The sequence below is a fragment of the Telopea speciosissima genome, chromosome 1 (assembly GCF_018873765.1).
Source record: "Telopea speciosissima isolate NSW1024214 ecotype Mountain lineage chromosome 1, Tspe_v1, whole genome shotgun sequence".
Classification (NCBI taxonomy): domain Eukaryota; kingdom Viridiplantae; phylum Streptophyta; class Magnoliopsida; order Proteales; family Proteaceae; genus Telopea; species Telopea speciosissima.
In genome coordinates this window covers 10,755,131-10,777,908 of record NC_057916.1, presented here as the reverse complement: position 1 = coordinate 10,777,908, position 22,778 = coordinate 10,755,131, and the positions used below count along the sequence as shown (strand labels likewise).

Sequence of the window (22,778 nt, the reverse complement as noted above, 5' to 3'; positions counted from 1 at the left end):
CAAATTTATGGTCCTCATCCATTTCAAATAACTGTTTATCTGTTCTAACTTTATTCTACACAATTTCATTATACTTGATCCTTTCAGTTTTTGGGTCTATGGTTCTCCCTAGTCCATTATTTTCCTATACTCATAGGAATGACTTTCATTTTTTTAGTGTTTCCAACTAACAAACTAGTAATGATGTCTGAAAACTTTCCATTTCATTATGAAGTTATTGATATCTGCTGGATTTCCAGCTTTCTTTCTGGTAGTTAAGGCACTTCCTCTTCATGCTAATTTTGAAAATGCATCTAAAAGTGATAATTCAACTGAGATCTTGTTGATTGGGCCAGAAACACGTAAACTCCCAAAACCCAGTTTGTTTATTGAAGCCATAGATTCCTTCTCTTGAAATCAACCACAAGCACTGAGTCTGGCATCTCACCCTGCCCTGCTTGAATAAATAGGTGCCAAAGTGGTCCTCATTTATGTGTGATTCTCCAAACATTGGGTGAGAAGTTCCTGTCGAATTGGCTTCCATCTGCTGTAGTTTGCTGGCCAAGCTAGATCATTGTCTTTTGGATTGGCAATGGATGGACATGCTCTTCCCATTCCTTAATCTGTTCTTGATAATAACATGGACATGTTTTGGATAGCTGAACCACAAGATATAACTATCAGAAGAAGTACAAGGACATTGCTAGGGATGCTAGCCATGTTTTTCTTATTTCTATTGTGTCACCTCGACACCACTGCCTAACCAGCTAGTAAAGAAGCTTTTATCTTTCTTCTCTATTAAATCAATTAGGTCATATGACAGATCTCTCTCTCTCTCCGTGCATTTGTGTATATGTGTGTTGTGCATCTGATTTTTTTGATGTTGTTTTCCTGGTTAGGTGATCAATGACAAATAATTGCCATGATAGTCAATTTGATTGCATAAATTAGGTGTATGGTGCCTGTGGATGTTATATTTTTATATAATTTTCTTACTGTCATGTTCTTGCTATTAATCTTCAAATTGTATATGAAGTTTATGATTTTTTTTCTTAGAGCATGTTAAATTTTATTTTCAATACTTGACATGTGTCTAGTATTACATCTTAATAATATTTCGTGATGACTTTTTTAATATTGGATATATAATTACTTTTTTTTTTTAAATCCCTACAATATTGAAATTAGGTTAGTATAGAAATGCCAGAAGTGATTCTGATAAAAGTTCATTCCAAATGCAATTTGGTTAATTTTTTGATTCAGAATCACATACTATGCCAGCTTACCAAATGCATTTTTGCTCTCGTAGAATCACTCTTTTGGCAGGGAAATTCCCCAAAAAAAAAAATCACTTCTCATTCAGAATCATTCTTATAAAATAGAAATATTGTCCAATGGGTTTTAAGTGGGTACATGCTGCTTTGATGAATATTTTCTCAGTGTTTGGAGTGGAACTCAAAGATGCTCTCTTGTTGCAGAGTCTTCCCAATCTCGGTGATGGGAGGACAACTGCCAAGCGCAGTTTGTGTAGTGTGGTGCGGTAAAAGCTCATGCTCACTTGGAGTCTCGGTTTTGAACATCCTGGTCCTCACTTACAGACTTACTCCAACCCCCTCCCCACCCCCCCACCCCCACCCATCCCCATCACCACCACCACAAAAAAACAAAAAAGGAAAACAAAAATCTCATTGATGGTAACAAGCAGTCACAGAGGATTTGTCCAAGTCGGGTTTATGCTTGCCGACACTCTTTAAAGTAGAATTATGATGAATGGAACAGATTATCTGAAAATATGTCGTGGCTGTTACATAAATCTTCCTAAGATTTCATTTGGGCTAACCTTAGAGAAGTGAGGAAGAAGGGTTGAAGCATCATATGGCTGTGGAGAGAGGAGATACTATTTAGCTGCAGAAGCACTGATAGCTCATTTACTGACGTCATTGTTGGCAGTAAGTTCGATTTAAAGAGTGGGAATGTGACTAGTAGTCCCAGCAAACATATTCTGGTGGAGTATTTCAGGCACTTTTTATTTTGCATTTGGGAGCACAAATCCATTTTTTATTCTCACGAAGTGAACCAGGCCTTAAAAGTACTAATGGAGAATATGAAAGAATTTATGGTTGTTGGTAGTTTGAAGTTGCTGTCTCCATTGAGATATTGAATATGAAAGAATTTATTGGTTATTACAAGCCTGACCATATCCCATTTATGTGGAATCCAGCCATTGCATAGCTGTTAGTGATGTTGGACCAAAGGTGACCGCGTATGAATCATGGAGGATTCCCATTTCTAATGGACTACACACACACACACAGCATACTCGATTCTAGGGTTAGGGTTAGAGATAAGCTTATTTCTCCCTCTTCTTTCCCCTCCTTGTGGCTTGTACATTCTCTGCAATTCTTATTGGACATATAGGTATAAGATGGTCAAGAGAATAATGATCTAGGGTCTAATTCTGTTTTTTTTTTCCAAATCATAGGTGAAGAGAGAGAATCTCTTTACCCATAGTGATATGATTCTTATGATTGGATTCTACAAAGTCTCTTTCCTTGCTACAACTGATAGAAATTGTTGGTTTGAACGATGCATATGTAGAAAACCCCTTTTTTCTAGTATTTATTAGTGGATTTGATTTTTCTTTCTTTCTTATAATAGAGATAATCACACATAATGCCATATCACAACCATTTTATTAATAAAAGTTTGTGGCAAGAATGGGTTTCATTTTAATACCCAAAAATAAATATTCTAATGCTTTCGTATGTTTCATTGTTTGCATGAATAAGGTCCATGTTATAGAGCACATAAATTCAATCATAGGAATCAATTTATAGTCGAATTAAAATCCTCTGCAGTGCTCGGCGGGGAGGCGATGCGCATCCGGCAGCACAGCAGAGGCCATGTGTGCCATGCGTGCCACGTGAGTTCTGTTGTGCCGTCGGATGAGCATCGCCGTCTCGCCGGTACTATAGAGGATCCATGGTCCTATATAGTCGTGTAGCTTCATAATAATAATTCTGTATACACACCCTTGGATGTAAGGATCGATCTCAGATCTTTATATCATCTCATCCTCTCCTCCCATGGATCATGCTATTTGTTCATTCTTGGACCTACAAATGATATGCAACGAACTTGATGGTATACACTCTAAGGCTGTGTTTGGTCTATCCTTCTGGAATATTCAGGGTTTAGAATGCATTTTAAAACCCAATTCTTCTCTAGTTTCTAGCTTCAGAAATGTATTTCAGACTATTTATTCTGAGTAATGCATACCAAACACAGTCTAAGTCTTTAACGCATTCTCAAGTAAGTATGTATTTTAATTTGGATCGAGTTTCCCTCCACCCACAGGACGAATGAGATCACGGGACAGGAGAGGGCAAAAAAGGGTATCGAAAGGGTATTTTGCAACATACAAAAACCTTAGGAGAGGTTTGTAAACCCTAAGATGGTGGGTGAACCGGCTGACCTCTACAAGTGGAGTGAAACTTAGTCCTTTTAATTTTACCCTGGTTGAGGGAGCTCTCTCTCTCTCTCTAAAGGTATGGTTACACGTAAAATTAAGGGGAAACAGCAAGGTAGGTAGGTCTTGCCAACTAGGGATGCCCTTGGGGCATTAAATCAATAATACCATATACACACACATGGGCTGTCCCAAAGCAAAAGGAAATACTTTATACCACAGCTGCAAGGGTATCGTGTGTGGCTAACTAATATGACTGTGCTAGTGCTAGTGCTGTTCTCCCCCCCTCCCCCCTCCATAAATGCCCAACCACATCCATATCACCATATTACAGCTGCTCGCTGTGCTGATGGCGACGGTTTCAATTCTATCTTTTAACCTTAAACCAGGTAAAGATGTAAACAACTCTATCCTCTGTAGTACCGGCAGGCGGTGGTGCACGGCACAGCAGAGACCAAGTGGCACATGTGGCACACAACAATGTGTTTCTTCCGTGACCCATTAATATAATATTTTATTAACCCCCCCCCCCCCCCCCCCCCCGGTCTCCCCCCATCTTATTAGAGTCGTTTGAGAGTCATTGAGACCTGATCACCTACACTCTCTCTCTCTCTCAAAAGGTCCAAACAAAGAAACCCAGGAAGAAGAAGAACAGAAGAAAGGAATGCAAGCAATGGAGCTCAAGCCCAGCATTATCACCCTCCTCTTCCTCTTCTTCATCTTGTCACTACCCAACTCATCTCAAGGTTAGTACTCTGCACCAACAACAACATATATAGATTTGTTTAGAGTTTTATTGTTAATGCTAGATCTCTCTCTCTCTCTCTCTGTAGGACTAGTAACAGTTGGACCCAATTCTGCAATTTTAGAATCAGAGATTTATGAGATTGATTACAGAGGCCCCGAGACCCATTCAAATGTTCCTCCCCCAGATCGATCAGGATTAGGTGGTCGTGGAAGACCTTTTGTTCATTACCATGATCCAAGAAGAGCTAACGATGTGAATATGAGAAGAGATGATTTTGTAAGATAATATACTTCCACAACTTTTGTTTTTTTCTGGGAAATCTTTCTTTTAATTAATTTTCTGTATTATTGTTTTCATTTCCAGGGAATTGAAAAACCATAAACGGATAGGGAAGAGAAACTACATACAATTCTACTACTTGATTGCTTGGACCAGAGTTACTACCATTACTACTACTCTATTTCAATGTTTCAAATATGGGAAATTGGGAAGAAATAAATAGATGGACACTGCAGAAACAAATTCCATCTATGATTTTATATGTAATACTCTCATCTTTATCGTTCTTGTTTATGTAAATGAGGATTATATGAAATGTCAAAGTTTGAGCAGTTTTATCACTTAATATTAACGATTGATGATAAGAATAAATTCTGTTGTTTGCTTGTCACTAGCTATATGCCCCCTCTCCACAGAATGGTTTTTTTGCTTCTCCAAAATGTAAATGTATTGGATTGGAAATCGCCATTAAAAGGCCTCCTTGGAGATCCTAAAATTGATCCAATTTGGTGAGTTAAAACTACCCACTTAATCTATGGGATCTTATTGGATGGTAAATACTGACCTAGAAAAATGAGAATGGATCATCTACACGTACGTGCAGCGGTGCAGGTGCACATGCATGTAAGAGGCCACCACCGTACGTGCAGAGGAACCGAACTCTAAAAAAACCTACCCTTTTTTTTGGGAGGAGGGGGGGGGGGGACGGGGGGGAGAAGGTTTGAGGGTTTGGGAATTATTGTCAGGCTGTGTGGCCCCTGCAGTAGTGCGGAGCCAATGAGAACATGTGCATGAGCTTCAATAGGGATGGGGCCATCATCTTGCCCCTATGTCTGGCGCAGCAGGCACCACATAGCCTGGTAGGGATCTTTTCACTTTGGAGGGACAGGGGATGCTAAGATTGACTTGTACGTGCATAAGATTGAATCTCTTGACACCATGAAGGGGTTGGCGGGTTTATATATAAAATTTGGTCAAGAACTTGTTGTCTGGTTGTGTAACCCCTATACTAGCACGGGCCAATGAGAGTACACCAAGGGCATTTACATAGATGGAATTTTTTTATTTCAAAGAGGGTGGGGTGATAAATTCACGCATTCATGTGTCTGGGTGTATGGTTTCATGATCAGGTAGCATTCTTTTTCCCATAATACTTTTCTGGGGCGACATTCTCTATTTGGGAGTGCGTCTGGGCGCAGGCTACTCCCAGACACAAGGGGCAAGACAAGGACAAGGTTTGGGTTGTTCAGGGGGTGGGGTGGTCATTTCGCCCAACCCCCATGTGTCTGGGCGCACCTTGCACCCCCAGTGCAAAGAACTTTATCCCTACTTTTTTTAGCGAAAAAGTAATGTGCACAACCGATTATGTACATGACTGTCACTTCATTTATCAAATAGGCATAAAGTGACTTTTTATAATACCATTTATACCCCTTATAAGAAGAAGAATAACTGTGTATATACTATATACACGACCATTTATGAAACCATACCCTATTTTTTCGTAATAATAATAAATAAATAAGTTGGATGTGCAATGGACAAGAATAAACGTATTCATAATGGATTAAAATATTCTACAATTCCTTCATCTTGCAGTGCGTTGCCGTTCAGCCCTAAGAGCTCGACACGTGGAAGATGCTTCATCCATTGGTGCAAGCTCGATCGAGACCCAGTTTTTTTTTTCTTTCTTCTCAAGCTCGATACCACAAGATCCAGGCACTGCCGAGAATTTTTTATTTTTTTTCCATCCATAACCTACTCACCTACTCAATATTTGGCCATTCCAATTAGCATCAACTATATTGAGTATATGGAAGGATGATGATGCAATTCCACTTATTAGATATCTATGAAATGATAGTATGTTAAATTTAGCCCAAAATTCAATCATTTACACTCTCATGTATGTCTATGCGCTGCCAGGGATCAATGCATCCTCACTATCATCCCCATGCTACTCCCCTCCCAAACCCGGCCCCCCCCCCCCCCCAAAAAAAAAAAAAAAAAAAAAACATGCGTAGAGTTATGTGGTAGATGGTAAGCCATAGTAAAGTCTAGGAAGGACCTTTTTTTACAAAACCTTGATTCGCACCTTGGCAAACTCCATTCAGACTGAAACTTGACTTGTAAGCATGGGCCTTGGGGTTTACCTATTCACAAAATTTGGGATGGGACCCATACAATTTACTACAAATCCTATATTATATGCAAACCTATACAAGGTTTTAAAATTGAGAACTCCGTACAGAATTGATCTCTCCTGATTCGGTTCTAAATCGGATTGTCCCACAATCAGCTACAAACTGGTCTGACTTGGTTGGAATCAGTCGAATCGTCATGGCTCGGCCCAACTCAGTTAGACTCAATATGCATAGAATTGAATTTGATCAAAATCAGGCCCGGACGATTCTGAGTCAGCTCAGCCAATATCAATCGAAGCTTCAAAACAATATGATAATACACCGACCTTTTTCTTGTCATCAAATGTCTTCAAAGTCAAGACCAATGCCAAAAATGCTTTTTCCACAGATTTCTCAAGCGTGTTAATAATCAGCATTCAGCATAGGAAATTTTACTGAAAAAGAATATGGCGCAGTTCTTCTATGGTGATGGTAAAAAGGACAGCTAGTGTAAGGGCAGGTAAAGGTATTAAAAGAATAATTGTGGGATTTTGAAGTAGATTAAATGCCATAACTTTTTAATGGTTAAAGATAGATAAAAAAAAAGCCTTCCACTGAGATTTAGTAAAATATACACAAACTAAGAATAAATATCCAGACTCAGATATATACATGTACTAAAAATGAGCTTTAAGAGTTATTATTACAATACCTGTAAAGTGATACACACAATTAGAGCTGTTAGAGATGCCGTCTGCACAGCTTGTGAAATTTCCCCACCAAATCATATTTTCAAAGAGACCTGATTAATACACAGGACTTTTGAGACAAAACTACCTTGGATCTAAGGATGGGGTGGTGGAAACAAGACCGCAATTGAAAGCAACGATTCTAGCATTTCCACCGCAGAAGTACAAAGTTGCTGAACCTCTTGATCAGAAGGGAGCCTGGTCACAATCCCCCATGTCGTCTTTACAGGTGAATTAACTAAAGTTAAAGTTGGGCATCAGCTTCAACCTTCTTTGCTGCCATGCCCACAATCCCTTGCAGCTTTTAGTACTTTTCAGTTCCACTGAGAAGGCTTTTGACATAAAGAGAGGATAGCACAGTATGTAAACCGGTCTAGTATCTTTTGCCATCATCAGTCATTTCATTTAACATCTGCCTTGAAAAAAAATTCTGATTAATAACTGAGCTTTCAAGCGTTTCTTGCACATTTTGCATCAAAAGATCGAACATATGGAAAGAGAAGAGGGGGAGAGAGAGAGAGTGTCTAGCACATTCCCTTCATGAAAAACATATTGCAAGTCACAGAGACAGGTAGAAATCTCAAGTTAGATTATCAACTACATTTGTAGTATTGAAAAGACTTTTGCATTTCCTGTCATAGAACTACTCCATCAACAAATGAGACAACCATAAATGGTTGGACTTGCAAAAATATACACTTCCAAAGAGCACAAATACAATCAATAAAGTTCAATTCCAACCTCAAAACGTTTTACTCAATTAAAAATATATGGATTTCTCTAAATAGATTACTTGCAAATTTGTATTGCGTGACTCATATTAGAACTTAACTAACATCAATTACTTCAAGCAATGTGCTCTGGAACTTATTCCGAAGAACCTGATGGGCAACATCCAACAGCAGTTGGAAGTAAAATCCTTGATTGAAACAAGCAACAAATGGGAAGGACAAGGCAAATGCTTACATGGATTTTTGTTGTAGTCCATATTGATTTCTGCAGCGTTGTAAAGTGCCCCAACACTGTTTTAACAAATTTACTCGGGCATCATAGTCATCATCAGGAAGAGGTTGAGCAGCGAAGTCATAGGCACCAGTCCATAATCTAAAAATCATAGGCATCCGCCACTAGACCACAGCCATAAACAACATCTCAGATTCTGAAAAGTCTGGAAAGTCATCATAGGCATCAGTCCATAATCTAAAACAGTCATAAGAATCCACTAAACCACAACCATAATATAAAAACATTAATAATATATAAAATTCTTAGAAATCACATTGTATAATCATTTGAACAAATTCTTGAAGATCATAGGCATCAATCCAACTGATCAAACAACAACTGAAGAACACTCCAAGAAAATAGCATATCCTGCAATACAATTAGAAATGGTTAAACAAGAGAATAGAAATAACAAACAAAAAAATTGAAGAAACAAATTCAGATTCGAAAAATTAGAATACCTACATCTGAATTCTGAACCACTAATCATTAGAACAAACTGAAGAACTAGCAAGTCCCGAAGGCACACCACTCCATTTTTCATTGAATGCCAACACATCTCTTAGCGCATCGGCCACGTCATCGACATTATCAACAGGCTCAGCTATGGACAAAGTATAAATGAAATTCCAAAAGCTACTAGAAAACACTTCCAAGTAGGCAACTAAGGCAAATACAAATGAAGAAGGAAATTGGAAATTACCTCTGAAATCTACATCGAACATCCAATCTCGAAGGCAAATAAATGCTTCAGCAGCGGAAGGTAGTAGTTTGCTCCGATACTTGTCAATAACTTGACCCCCAGCACTAAAAGTTGACTCAGAGGCAATAGTTGAAACTGGAATAGCCAAGACATCGCGAGCCATCCGAGCCACATCTGGATACTTTGACCCATTTGTCTTCCAATAGGACAACACATCAAACTCATGATAATGCTCAGTAAATGGGATCTTTGGTTCTTCTAGATAGACATCTAGCTGAGACTTTCCTCTTTTATCAACCAACAACATACTGTTAAATCTCAAAAATTCCTGTGGAATACAGAATCACTAATAAAATTAATTAAAGTTATATACACTTACTTGCAAACTGAAAAAAAAAAGGGGCTTGTAAAATATCAAATTTATTTACCGCTAAATCAGAAAGAGCTCCAGAACTAGAAGTACCACCAGGATTGGATAAAGTTGCAGGAGTCTCTTGACCATCCATGCTCTTGTACTCATTAAAGAGTCGATACAATCCACTTTTCACACGGATGGACATCTCAAATGCACTTGGGTCAAGTTGAGAAATCTTATTTAACGCCCAGTCCACAAAACCAAGCTTGTAGCGAGGGTCAAATACCAAGGCAATGGCCAAAATCACACTATAGTGACCCCAATACTTATCAAACTTCTTCTTCATCTCCTCCGCCATTTGCTTCATAAAATTCTGCCCATGTGACACCTCTTCCAACAAACTTTTGTGGATCTTCCAAACATTGTGAAAATATAAATTTGAAGTGGGGTACTTGGAACTAGAGAGCAAAACAGTTATTTCATTGAAGGGTTGCAAAAAACTTGTCAGTTTTTCAATCCTTAACCATTGGCTAGAATCTGGACAATCCCTATAATTGGTGTCCATTAACTGAAGGTTCTCAAATACTCTCCTATAAAACAAGGCGGACTCAAGCATTTGATAAGTTGAATTCCACCTCGTAGAGACATCTGCATGTAAGCCCTTAGTACTTGATATTCCCAATTGCTTACAAATTTCCAAGAATTGCACCTTTCTTACTTGAAATGCTTTCACATAAGTTATACTAGACCGAACCAATAACACAGTCTCATCTATACACTTCAATCCATCTTGTACAATGATATTTAGAATATGAGAACAACACCGATTATGAAAGAAATAGCCACTACACACAAGAGCATTCTTCAAATTCAGATTTGTTTTCAATAATTCAACAAAACCTAGATCTGCACTAGCATCGTCCAAAGTAATTGAGAACAGTTTCTGTTCAATGCCCCATTCACACAACATTTTTGAAACCATGTCACATATATGAACACAAGTATGAGGTGGCGGCATTATGCAAAATCTCAACAGTTTTTTATGCAAAACCCAATCCTTATCAATATAATGCACGGTCAAAGAAATATATATATCATTCGTAATGGATGCCCACAAATCACTTGTCAAGGATAACTTTCCATTAAAGGAATTCAGCAAATCCTTGATTCTCTTACCCTCCATATTGTAATACTTCACAATCTCATTCATTTGTGTGTTTTTGCTAATATGGGAGTAATCTGGGAATAGGTACGAGATCAAGTCCCTAAACTCCTCATACTCAACAAAGACTAAAGGCAACTCATGTCTGATAATAAGCCTGGTGATTTTGTCACGCACTATATCCTGATCAACTTTTCTATCTCTCATCACCAATTCATTTGCACCCAAAATCATTTGAAGGGCATCTTTATTTTCTCGTTTTGGGCAAATCATAAGATGTCTCCGAAGGCTACCAGTTCCATTAATGCTACTGTCAGCCTTATAGACATGCCCACATTTAATGCATTCTGCCCTATCCCTCCCATCCTCAAAATTTTCCCCAGATAGTGGTTTAAAATCATCCCAAACAGAACTTCTTTTTCTTCTCTTCTTATTTGAATTTGTTGCAGAAGTTATAGTATCTGTTCCTTCCTTTGCTTCCTCGTCAGAAAGATCAACTGCCTTAACATCAAGCTCCACTTCTCTTGACATTTCTCTAATTTCTAACTACTGTCAATAGGAAAACATATCACATAATTAGAACCATAAAAATCTATAATATATTCAAGAGTCACATGCATTCATAATTGCATATAAACAAAAACATGTTCAGATATGGAAGAATAGACCACTACAGAAATCATAGGCCATTTTGATTATACTATATTAATCATTACAGCACGTCACCAACAAAACAAACTGAAATTCTCTCTCCCCCCACCCCCCTCACCCCAAAAAAAAAATAATCTTATCGAAGTCTTTGAGTAATTAGAAGGAACTATCTAACAGAGAGCAAAGCATATCATTTTTTTCATACTTTGTATTCATTTGTCTCTCAAATATTAAATAATAACAATCATGTAGTAAATTTACGTTCTAACATGACCTAAATATTATTCAAAATCCCTTAATAGCCATACAACAAGCCAACATACAAGAATAACTTGAGAATTGCATCACTGCAGTCAAACCTTTCACAATCATAACATCAACTTCTTCCGCAAAAAGCATGAAACCTGGCATACCTCAACAAACTGCAATCCCTCCCTGGTAGAACACAATCCTCAAATATCACCACAAAGTGAGAACAAACCAAAAATTATAGACTTACAAATTCAAAGCTCATCATGGAAGCCAACCCCCTTTTATATACAAATCTAACTCAATCCAACCTCTCCTGTAATCAATATAAATAGCCAAATAGCACCCCTTATACTAACATATAGTCAATGCTATAAATTAAAAATTTCATCCACTATTGCATGCTTGAAAGAACTTTAAAACAAGTAGACATTGAACATTGCATGCAACTCCCAAGTGGCAACATGTCAATTCTAGTAATCTCTAGTGGATTCAAACTGAGAATTTCCTCAGGAATCATCACAAGACCAAAACAATCACATAAACTGGCAATTAAAACCAATAACCAGGAAGAATCCAAAACAAGAACAATCCATAACTAGAAATTCTTTGCAATTCATAGATGTAAATACCTTTATTTGAACAGAAAGCAAAGTAGCACAGAAAATTAAGGATGAGAGTTATTTCATGCAAGGAAACGAGCACAATGACACCATAAGGGCAGTGAAAGAAAATACGGCATCATTGAGAATAATAAGAGTTGGATTCTCCAAATCTATAGAAGAATAAGACAAACCCTGGAATTTCAGATCGACCAAAAACAAGAGACGAGGGAAGAGATTAAGCCAAACCTTCCGAGAGACTAAGAGCACTGAAAGCACCCACAGAGAGAGAGATCCGTCAGAACAGTCACTGTGTGGCGTGAGAGACCGAAGCGTGAAACTGACACTCTGAGAATACTGACCACTGAGAGAGTGAGAGATGAGAGATCGATGTTGGTCCATCGTCTTCCATTAGGGCTCGCTTCGAGAAAATGATCAGAGATGTCCAAGCGTCGGAATCAAAAAATTTTTTTTTTTTTAAATGGCGTCTGAGAAGCCGAGGCGTGATACCGAGAGACTGAGTGTCGGAGGTGACGGAGAGGCCGTTCAGCCGTCGCGGTGAGAGAGTGAGACGTACTGACTGAGAGCGCGAGTGGTGAAAGATGGAGATAACGATTGGTCCGGTTTCAATTTTTCGGTCGGCTTCCGCGATAACCGATCCGGTTCGAAATTTAATACTTAATATTCGGTTGCCTTTTTTCTTTTTTTTTTTTGGTTAATTGGGAGGTTTACATAGTTTGATAGAAGGGTGGGGGGATCGAACCAGGGAGGCAGGGACTCAGGGAGGGGATAAGATACCTGTGCCAAGAGACTCGAACTCGAGACCTCTTGGTGAGCATGGGCATGAAGCGCACCACGGCTCACCAACTGAGCTAAGCATTGTTGGTTCGGTTGCCTATTTTTATTTCCTTCCTCTAGGAAGAGAAGGAAGCTTCGTCCTTGACTACTACCTCTTTTACCTCCTTTGGCTTCTGTGCTGTTCACTGTGCCCGTTATTCTCAAACTTCTATTCTGCATCTGTTAGGGTTAGCTTTCATGGCTAATCAGGAAGAATCGAGCCCTCTTATTGCCAATCGAGGCGACGGAGATGGTAACGCGAGTGGCGGTGAGAAAGAATCGAAATCTGTGCATGTGGAATCGGGACAGATCGGTGATTTTGGTGTTGGATGGACTGCTGATGGACTGCCGTTAGGTCACGGAAGTGTAGTCGGGGAGCCAGTGGCTCGTGCTTATTGGGATTCGTCGCTCTTTGCTTGCCTCGGCCGAAATGATGAGTTCTGCAGCAGTGATCTTGAAGTCTGTAAGTTTCATGTACTCCCTTTCTCTGGTGATTTATGGGGATTAAATTGTGGTGAATTGTCAACTGGATGGTTTTCTAATCTCCACGAACTTTTACGATGAATTGTGCATCAGATCGTTTTTTTCCTCTTGGTTTTATCGGTGTTTTTTATAGTTTTGAAGAAGCATTTCCCGCTATTGCAGTCTGATGATGGTTTGTTGCTCAAATTGGCCGTAAAAATTTGTCTACTTGGTTTTATTTGGAGAAGTAGAATGCCGACAGTGTTATGGTGGGGCTAAGACCTCTGCGTTGTTTCATGAACAGCTTCTCCCCCCCCCCCCCCCCAACCGAATGATTAATTTATTAACTTCAGACTAAAAGTGGATCTCTAGTTTCCTTCACCTCTGTACTTGAGAGAAAATTAAAACCCCTCCCTCCCACCCTCGTTCATGCCCCAAAGTTATGAGAAGTGTGTATAAGCATGTAAACGAGTTTATGGGCAATCAGAGCCTCAGTAAACTACCTGAGCACCTGGCTTTGCTCACGGACCACAAAATTGATCTCAAGCTTGTTTGTTCACTAAGCTTGGCTGATGGGTACCCGCTATTCACTTGATATTAAATTTAAGGTTAGATCTTAATATTAAATTTAGGAGAAATGTTCTCTGCGGGTGGAGTGTACTCCCTGTGCCCTGACCCATGGGGGCAAAATGACACCCCCCCCCTCCCCTGAAAGGGGGTAATGACCGCCCTGTTGATGCCGCTGCATGCATGCGCAGGAACCACACTCCCCCACAGAGAACTCTTGCCCTTAAATTTATGTCAAGATAACTAACATATTTCCCACATTTGTTATTGATTGGGGCCACTCTTTGAGGTTGTAAGTTTTACGAGGCTGAGGCTTTAATGTTAAATGACAATAATTCGTACTCCGACTTATGTATTTGAATTTCATACTTAGTAGTTTCCAGCTACTGAGATACTAAAAGGTTTTCAATGCCGTTGGTTTCATTGCATTTCACACATGTTTGTTGGTCTTTTATACACTGACAAGCTGTAATCTGGCTAGGTCTCCTTGGAAGTGTTGCCCCTTGTATGCTATATGGCAGCAATGTTGAGAGACTAGGCTCTGGTCCAGGGGCTTTTGGTAACCATTGCTTGGGTTACTCTGCACTTTACCTGCTTGGAAATACCTTTTTTGGTTGGAATTGCCTGGCACCCTGGTTTTCATATTCCAGCCGAACTGCAGTCCGCCGTAAATTCAATCTTGAGGCAAGTTATTTTGTTAATTTTTCTTGTGATAACTTCATTGATTAGTGTTTATCCTTCCCACCCACCCTCCCCCCACCCCCAACAAGGGTTCAGATTTTTGGTTGCAGTTCATGTTTCTTTTTTTGTTCCTGTTAAATCTTTTTGAGCCTATGAATGACTTACCCTTTTGTCTTATGTTTGTAAATTGTCTTAGATAGTGATCACTGATTACAGAAAGTGATCTAGAACGTCAATTCCCTTTCCACTATTTGTTTTTCCTTTGTTTTTCAGATAGTATTCATTCTATTTGATGTTGATCACCTGTTACATCAGATGTCAATTTGGACATTGCACAATTTGAGTTGCATCACTTAAATACCTATTTATACTGCACACGTTATTTGGGCTGGTTGGTAGGCCCATATTGTTGACCACTTACTTATGTTGTATCAATGGTTTGTATTAGCCAGAGGTGTTCTAATTATTTGGAAAGGGGGGTAAAGTTTTAAAAGCGTCATTTTTATTGGCAGTGGGGGTGTTTTTGAACTGGCCCCCTCCTCCAGCTATTGTCTCTCATCTTTATTTATAATTTTTTCTATTTATGTCCTGATGGACGGGAATTAGAAAGTCATGGTAAAAGAAGGGAAGTATGCTATCCCCTTCCAACACTGTGATAGCAATCTGACCCAGCAGAGATGACTGAATTAGAAGAAAATTTCATGTGAAGAATATTCTGATTAATGAATGATAGGAGCAGAGTTGTGTTGATTGTGATAATATTCCCTTTTGTATCTTGTGCAATTTCTATGATGACTATGACTAAGAGACTTCAATGCTGCCTATGATTTGGAGGGGGGTGGGACGGATGTTTTATGGTGTTCTGAAAGTGCGGGCTTTCAATTAAAGATATATGATCATAGTCGAGGTGATGTGGTGGCTCTAGAGTGGTTGGACCAATATGTCTGGCTTTGGAAACCCAAACCCAAACGGAACTGAGGCAAGTTAGGTTTTTGTTATAATAAAGGCTAGTAATGGTTTAGTTTATAGTATTTTCTTTTATTTCTTTTATTTCTTTTATATTATCATGTTTTGGTTTGAATAGGTTACAATAGGAGATAGAGTTTGAGTTACTTTGGGTTTTACATTCTAGTTAGGATTTTTTGTTTGTTACTTCTCTTTATATACTTGTAATCAACAAACTCAATTTTTAGAAAAGAAATTGATTCGAGTACGTTGTGGCATGTGTGCACAACTGTGGTCGTGTAGTATTCCTTTCTCCCCTGCAACTCTGAGTTCCCATCTCAGGTATCTTCCCGTTCTCTCACTGGGGGCCTCCACCAATTTGGTATCAGATCTGAAATTCCTCCATCTTCCTCCCCATCAATCTCTCTCTTCCCTCTGCTAAGGTACGGACTTTCCTTCTCTCTAGCTGTTTCTCCTCTTTCCTTGCTATTCGTTATTTTCTCCTCTTCCATCTAATAAACCCTAGTTTGGCCTACTTAAGGGGTTGAATCGTATTTCCTTGGTAACCCAAGCCCTAGAATCCCAAAACCCACCTTTCCCTGCCTGTGAAACCCATTCATGCAATAGCACTAGTTGAAGATTGAGTTCGTACCTGGTTTTTGAAGACCCTTCGTAATTGTTTGAACATTCACCCTCCCGGCGAATTGGATTTCTTGAGCCAGAATCCTCCTTCTATTCGAACTTGATGCGACTCCTCCTGGTTCGTTGGACTGAGGTTGAAGACAACCTCGTCTTCCTCCCCTCCCCCTGTGATATGTTCCCCTTTTAACCCCAATTCTTAATATTTCCCCCCTTTTTATTGTGAGTTCACTTAAATACCCTTTATAAGTTATTATTCCTTTGTTTTATTTTAATTCTGGAATTACCCCCAATATGAGTACTTGTCTCTTTTAATCCTAATTATGTTTCTTATGCCAAAGGGACCATGCGTTGTTCATGGTAATTACAGATTTGCCATTTTATTATAAACTTTAATTTATTTACAGTTTTCTGCTACACTTTTGATTTGAGCTTTCTACTCTTTGTGTAAGTCCATAGTGATTCCAAAGAGGGTTTCTGAACACCAGGATCACCATCAATTTGGATATTCTAATCATATTTTAACTATGGTGGCCAATAGTGAGATTGTCCAACAACTTAATTCTTTAAAGAGGAAAGTAGGATGGAGATTGCCAACCACACAGATCATGTTGATACCTTCAACAACTGTCAATTCCATCTAGAATATGATGGCATCTATGCAAGCTTCTATTGATTGATTGGGGGCTTCAGATAAAGAAAAGAGTCCCATGTAGTCTGGGGATTCTTCCAACTGCACTCCACAAGGCCCGTCTCTTGTTACATCGCCACATCATACACCACCACCACTGCCATATGGAGTTGGTCGATATGATGATCCTCTTTATGGAGCTGAAAGATGAGCAAAGCTGGATGTCATCGATTTTTATGGGGATAACAACCCTAAGCAGTATCTTGATGGGACTCACAATTTGGGAATATTTTTCAGATGATAGTGGTACGGGTTGACTGAGGCCAAAAAGATTCTATTTGTAGAGGCTAAACTGAAGGGCACGACTTGAGTTTGGTGAATCAAACACCAACAACAGAATTGGATTCGAGGCATTGGGTTAGTCACTACTTGGGCTGAGATGAGTGAAGCCATAAACAAGAGATTCTTGCCTACTGACTACAAGTAGCATGCACCTCAAGTTTGCACGATAGTTGAGTACATGGCCAGATTTTACTATTTATCCACTCAATCTGATTTTGAGTAGAGGAGTAGGTATAGGTGGCACAGTTTCACAATGGTTTGCCTCCTCAGATCACTGTTGCACTAGCATCCAGTCGACTGCCTACGATGGAAGATGCAATACAGGTGGCATATTAGGTTGAAGTAAGTTTAAAGAGACCTTATACTTGGATACTTTTACAGATACTTTTCCTTGGGTTATAGTTCAGTCAGCAACAGTCTTATCAATAGATAAAATCGTTCAGCAAGCCATAGACTAGTGGTTCATCAATGCCATCTTCACAACCTAACCAGCCATAGTTTTCACCTCGACCTCCTATGGTGCCACAGGCTGTCATTTAGTGTTTTATGTGCAAAGGGTACGGGCATATTAATGCTCCATGTCCCAACCGTTTGGTAGCTGATATTGAGGATTCTTTTATACGTTTTGTATCAGAAGAACAACTAAATCTTGAGACAATTAATTTGGAGGGGGTGAAGTCAACGACAATGATGAGCGGGCGAGCGACAACCTTTTTATGTTCTTCGTCCTATTTTGACCACTCACGAGGTCTCTTGAGGATGAAGATTGGCTCTGCAACAATATCTTCTAGACCTGCGTGAAGTGCAATGACCAATTATGTAGCATGGAGATCGATGGAGGTAGTTGCACTAATGTAGTCTTTGAAGACATTCATATGCTAGGATTGCAAACAAAGCCACATTCAAATTCCTACAAAATTGCATGGGTAAACAACACCAATCTCAAGATTATTGATAGGTGTTTGCTCACATACTCTATTGTTGGATTTGTGGATACAATACAATGTGACATCCTTCCTCTGAAGGTGTGTCACATTCTTCTTGGTTAACTGTGGCTATTTGATAAAAAGGCACAACATTGTGGGTATGTGAATACCTACTCTTTCAAGCACGACAACAAAGAAATAAAGTTTCTTCCCACTAAAGATCTTGCCGACATTAAGCTCAAGAAGGTGGTTGGATCATTCCCCCTCCTACGTGTTGACTCAGATGGCCTCTTTGATCCTTGTCTAAACTCGACAAAGTCGAGTTCTTTTCAAAGGAGGAAAGTTGATGCAGTGGCTCTAGAGTGGTTGAACCAATATGATCGGCTTTGGAAACCCAAACGGGAACTGAGCCAATTTGGGTTTTTGGTCTAATAAAGGTTGGTAGTAGTTTAGTTTAGTCTTTTATTTTACTTCTTATATTATCATGTTTTGCTTTGAATAGGTTACGTAGATAATAGGAGATAGAATTGAAGTTAGTAAGTGTTTTACTTTCCAGTTAGGAATCTTTGTTTGTTTCTTCTCTTTATATACTTGTAATCAATGAACTCAGTTCTTAGAATGAAAAGAAATAGATTTGAGTATGTCGTGGCGTGTGTGTGTGTATGTGCGCGTGTCTGTGGTCGTGGAGTGTTCCTTTCTCCCCTGCAACTCTGAGTCCCCATCTCAAGTATCTTCCTGTTCTCTCATTGGGCCTCTACCGCGAGGCTGATGGTGTATTTCTAACTCTAGATAACTTTGGTGGGTAACTACCGACCTCAAGTAGTGAAGTGACTCAAGTGATGCTAAAAGTGAGAGTGCAAAATCCTAGGATCTTAGTCATAGTTGAGATTAGTTAAGATGATAAAATTGAAACATAAGTAGGGAACAAGTCGAGCAACATGAAAAAAATGCCTTTGTGTAGTTGGTTGTACATAAAATAAGCATGCAGTTTCCATATCTAACCCTGATAAGGTGCTGGTGCTTAAAAGGAAATACTTTAAAATCATTTACTGATGAAGTTGTTAAACAAGGAAAGTGGGACTCTGAGGGAGACACTGATACGATGTGGAATGAGATGACTACTTGTATTAAGATGGTTGCTAAAGATGTCCTAGGCGAATCGAGTGAAAACGTCATTCCTTTAGAGAGACTTGGTGGTGGGATGATGAGGTTCAAGCAGCCATTAAGACTAAGAAAGCTAGTTTTAAGGCATGGCAAAGGACTAAGGATGTTGAGGATCTACAAAGGTATAAATTTGCCAAAAATAAAGCTAAGAAGATTGTGGGAAAGGCAAGGGCAAAGAAATATGAGGGTCTTTATAACAATCTGAACACAAAGGAGGAGGGAAAAGCTATTAGAAAAGATCTCAACCATGTTAGATGTATTAAAAGTGAAGATGGTCAAGTACTAATGAGGGATGAGGACATTAAGAAAAGATGGGAAGGTTATTTTTGCAGCTTACTAAATGAAGACACTTCGAATAATAGTGTTCCAAAAAACTGCATTACCCATCAAGACACCACATGTCGTAGATATATACAAAAAATTAGGGTGTTTGAAGTAATAGAAGTTTTTAGGAGGATCAAAGTAGGCAAGGCACAAGGCCCAGATGAGGTCCCAATAGAATTGTGGAAGAGCTTAGGAATCTGTGGTTTATCTTGGCTAACCAAGCTAGTTGATAAGATTATGAGCACAAGGAAAATGCCCGATGAACAGGGGACAAGCATTGTGGTTCCGATTTACAAAAATAAAGGATTCAGAGCTGCAATAACTATAGAAGCATACTATGTAATTATGGGAGAGGGTTATTGAAACCCATCTGAGACAAGAAACTACTATTATGGAGAACCAATATGGTTTTATGCCAGGAAGGTCCACGACACAAGTTATTTACTTGGGAGTCTCATGGAATGATTTAGAGATTGCAAGAAGGATCTCCATATGGTGTTTTTTTACCTAGAAAAAGCATATGACAGAGTCCTTAGAGAGTTAATCTGGCAAGTACTAGAGAAGAGAAGTATTTCAAGTAAATATGAGGACATAATTAAATATATGTATGATGGTGCGGTGACAAGTGTAAGAACTGTGGGGGGGGGGGGGGGATCGTCATCGTCAAGGTATTGAATTCCCAATTACAATTGAATTACATCAAGGATCAGCTTTAAGCCCTCATTTGTTTGTTCTTAGCATGGATGATTTAACATGAGACATTCAAGATGAGGTTCCTTGGTGTATGCTTTTTGTTGAGGATGTTGTTTTGGTGGATGAGACAAAAGCAGGGCTTAATGCCAAGTTGGAGTTATGGAGATCAACCTTGGAATCAAAAGGTTTTAAGATAAGTAGAATGAATATAGAATATATGGTGTGTAACTTTGGTTACACTAGGATGGATAATGAGGTGGTGAAAATTGATGAGAGGGGGATTCAGCAAAGTAATTATTTTAGGTATCTGGGCTCAATCAATTAGAGATGATTTGAGTAAAGAACATGAGTTTTTTCTAAGAGTTTTGGTGCTGTTGAGCAGTGCATACGGGATTGGTATCTCAAAACTGATTTCTTCTCTTTTCTTCTTCTCTTTTTCTCTCTTCTTCCTCTCAAGCCAATCGATCTCATCTCTCTTTCCTCCCCTTGCATCAGTCTAATTTCTTCCCTTAACAACACAGTTGCTTCGTTTATCTCAGATCTGATCACAGATTTGATTATTAGGCCTGCTTGCATCTGAGAGCCTTAATCTGGATTTTCAGATTGCATCATATTTGTAAGTAGATTCAATGCAAAAAATATTTGAATGAAAGGACTGGTTGGGGTTCCTAGACCAAAGCCAGGAATCTTGGTACTGTCCTTTTCAGAGAGCTTAGAGAATAATATTTCTCAATACTGGCTTGTAGAAATTATGGGAGACCTTTCTGGACAGACTTCAAGATGAACAAAACAAGATCACGGCAGTAAGTCCGTTGCCAGAATTACCTCAAGAAAATTACCAGATCTCGGAACCAAAACTTGTATTTCTAGAATAACACTTTCACTGTATTACTACATTAGGATTTCAGGTTTCTGCATTACTTTAACTTCCTTGCACTTGGCATTGCCAACACCAACTGATTCAATGAGTTTGCATGCTCTTTATTATATCTGATTACTGGGTAAGACTGCTTTGTAGACAATTGGACAGAAATGTTTGTATGGTAACCCTGTACAAAAACCTTACTTACACGGGAATAGATAATAAAATAAAGATATGTTGTTTAAGCGATTCAAAGTTGAGCTGAACTAGGAGGAATTACAAATATGTTCTCCATATGTTTGTCATAGAGGTCAATGTCCAGGTTTGATGCATTTGGGGCTTCAGTCTGTTGATTCAACATTATCATTTGCTTGACTAGCTTATGTACTTCTTCGTGCTTGCTAAATTCCATTATTAATTTTCTAGAGTTGTATTAGGTGCAATTAGCACCCAGCTAGACGCAAATTCAGCCTTCAATACACATTTATGTTATATATCATCGAGCCCTTAATTCACAGACAACAAAGCTTGAAACAAATTGAACCCTTTAATATTCAACAGAATCACATTGACACAAGACTCTGGTGTTGAGCTATACATACACATCAAAGAACTCTATTAGTTGATATATATATATATATATATATAGTTTTTGGTTGATGTACTGTCTTCCTTTAAATTCATGGAGAGACCTAAACAAATTAATGTTTCTTCACTGTTTCAATTGTGAAAAACAGGGTAGCTGTGAGGCATTATCTAGATCATGCGGGTGCTGCGGAAGTTTCATTGAGGATAACGAGCAACGAGAACAGTGTGAAACAGCATGTGACTTTGCAACTCACTTCTTCTGTCACACATGTTCTCTCTGTCAGGAAGGACGAGAGCTTCGCCGTAAGCTTCCTCATCCTGGTTTCAATGGTCGACCCGTGTTGGTCATGATACCTCCCATGGAACAGACAATGGGCCGTTGAGGGGCCCAAGATCACTCTGCTTAATACTCTGATATCTAGCCTGTCTATATACTTCTATCAGTGATATGTGGCATTGTGATTGTAGTCTGTGTATGTCAACTGGTTAGGAGACCTGCACTTGGTCTGCTTGGCCAAGCGAAAATAAGATTTGCCTGCTATACAATGATTTATATATTCTACTTGTATGTCAAACATATGTTTCTTATGTTTTCTCATTTTGTGAATTTGAAAGACAGCAGGAAGAGTCCCACTTACCTGTGATAGAAACTATCATATCATCTAAGAGTTTGGATATTTTCAGTCGTTAGCTTTAACCAGCTTTAAGCGCTAATTGATGAGCTACTGAAACAAAACAACTCCCACGGCCACTAGTCCTTATTAAAATTTCATTCTACACAGAGTTTGGCCAGCGACAAAATATAGGTTTGGAAATTCTAAACCATGGGAGAATAATTGTTGGAACTTGAAGTGTAAGCATGCATAGGCATACATGAGAGGATGATTGATTTAAGTTTTGAAATATGACATGTGACTAATCCAGTCCATCTATTACATGAGAGGATGATTGAATTGGGTTTTGAAATTTGGCATGTGACTAATCAAGACCATCTACAACCTATGAACTTGGACACTCAATAGATGATTTCCCCTTGAACGATG

The 22,778-nt window shown here is 38.9% G+C and overlaps 3 protein-coding genes across 7 annotated transcripts; 2 read left to right on the top strand and 1 right to left on the bottom strand.

The window, feature by feature from the left end:
* The first annotated feature begins 4,079 nt into the window (after positions 1–4,079).
* LOC122643836 lies at positions 4,080–4,804 on the top strand. The gene is made up of 3 exons (XM_043837414.1): positions 4,080–4,194; positions 4,282–4,448; positions 4,560–4,804. Exons 1-3 carry the CDS (start codon positions 4,113–4,115, stop codon positions 4,575–4,577), a joined length of 267 nt encoding a protein of 88 aa, XP_043693349.1. The 5' UTR covers positions 4,080–4,112; the 3' UTR covers positions 4,578–4,804.
* A 2,485-nt stretch (positions 4,805–7,289) lies between these two features.
* Positions 7,290–12,535, bottom strand: LOC122649127 (zinc finger BED domain-containing protein RICESLEEPER 2-like). Of its 5 annotated transcripts, XM_043842493.1 has the most exons (5): positions 11,916–12,535; positions 9,484–11,121; positions 9,056–9,383; positions 8,818–8,956; positions 7,290–7,763 (listed from the first exon to the last, which is right to left on the bottom strand). In XM_043842493.1, the coding sequence occupies exons 2-4, from the start codon at positions 11,101–11,103 to the stop codon at positions 8,835–8,837; spliced, it is 2,070 nt and encodes a 689-aa protein (XP_043698428.1). In that variant the 5' UTR covers positions 11,104–11,121; positions 11,916–12,535; the 3' UTR covers positions 7,290–7,763; positions 8,818–8,834. The 5 variants fall into 5 exon arrangements, with proteins under 5 accessions (XP_043698428.1, XP_043698427.1, XP_043698429.1 ...); XM_043842492.1 differs by lacking the exon at positions 11,916–12,535 and having other exon boundaries at positions 9,484–11,254; XM_043842494.1 differs by lacking the exon at positions 11,916–12,535 and having other exon boundaries at positions 7,290–7,759; positions 9,484–11,254.
* Positions 12,536–13,023: 488 nt separating this feature from the next.
* On the top strand, positions 13,024–22,269 carry LOC122645415 (cell number regulator 8-like). Its single transcript, XM_043838725.1, has 3 exons — positions 13,024–13,374; positions 14,422–14,624; positions 21,885–22,269. The coding sequence occupies exons 1-3, from the start codon at positions 13,110–13,112 to the stop codon at positions 22,116–22,118; spliced, it is 702 nt and encodes a 233-aa protein (XP_043694660.1). The 5' UTR covers positions 13,024–13,109; the 3' UTR covers positions 22,119–22,269.
* The last annotated feature ends 509 nt before the right edge of the window (positions 22,270–22,778 follow it).

What these genes read in the sequence shown, in the direction of transcription:
- LOC122643836 (XM_043837414.1), top strand. Translation starts at nt 4,113, where the DNA reads ATGCAAGCAATGGAGCTCAAGCCCAGCATTATCACCCTCCTCTTCCTC. An exon ending in ACTACCCAACTCATCTCAAG is followed by an intron (nt 4,195 to 4,281) that starts GTTAGTACTCTG and finishes CTCTCTCTGTAG; the next exon opens with GACTAGTAACAGTTGGACCC.
- LOC122645415 (XM_043838725.1), top strand. Translation starts at nt 13,110, where the DNA reads ATGGCTAATCAGGAAGAATCGAGCCCTCTTATTGCCAATCGAGGCGAC. An exon ending in CAGCAGTGATCTTGAAGTCT is followed by an intron (nt 13,375 to 14,421) that starts GTAAGTTTCATG and finishes TAATCTGGCTAG; the next exon opens with GTCTCCTTGGAAGTGTTGCC. An exon ending in GCCGTAAATTCAATCTTGAG is followed by an intron (nt 14,625 to 21,884) that starts GCAAGTTATTTT and finishes TGTGAAAAACAG; the next exon opens with GGTAGCTGTGAGGCATTATC.
- LOC122649127 (XM_043842493.1), bottom strand. Translation starts at nt 11,103, where the DNA reads ATGTCAAGAGAAGTGGAGCTTGATGTTAAGGCAGTTGATCTTTCTGAC. An exon ending in GAGCTCTTTCTGATTTAGCG is followed by an intron (nt 9,384 to 9,483) that starts GTAAATAAATTT and finishes TGTATTCCACAG; the next exon opens with GAATTTTTGAGATTTAACAG. An exon ending in GTTCGATGTAGATTTCAGAG is followed by an intron (nt 8,957 to 9,055) that starts GTAATTTCCAAT and finishes CTTTGTCCATAG; the next exon opens with CTGAGCCTGTTGATAATGTC.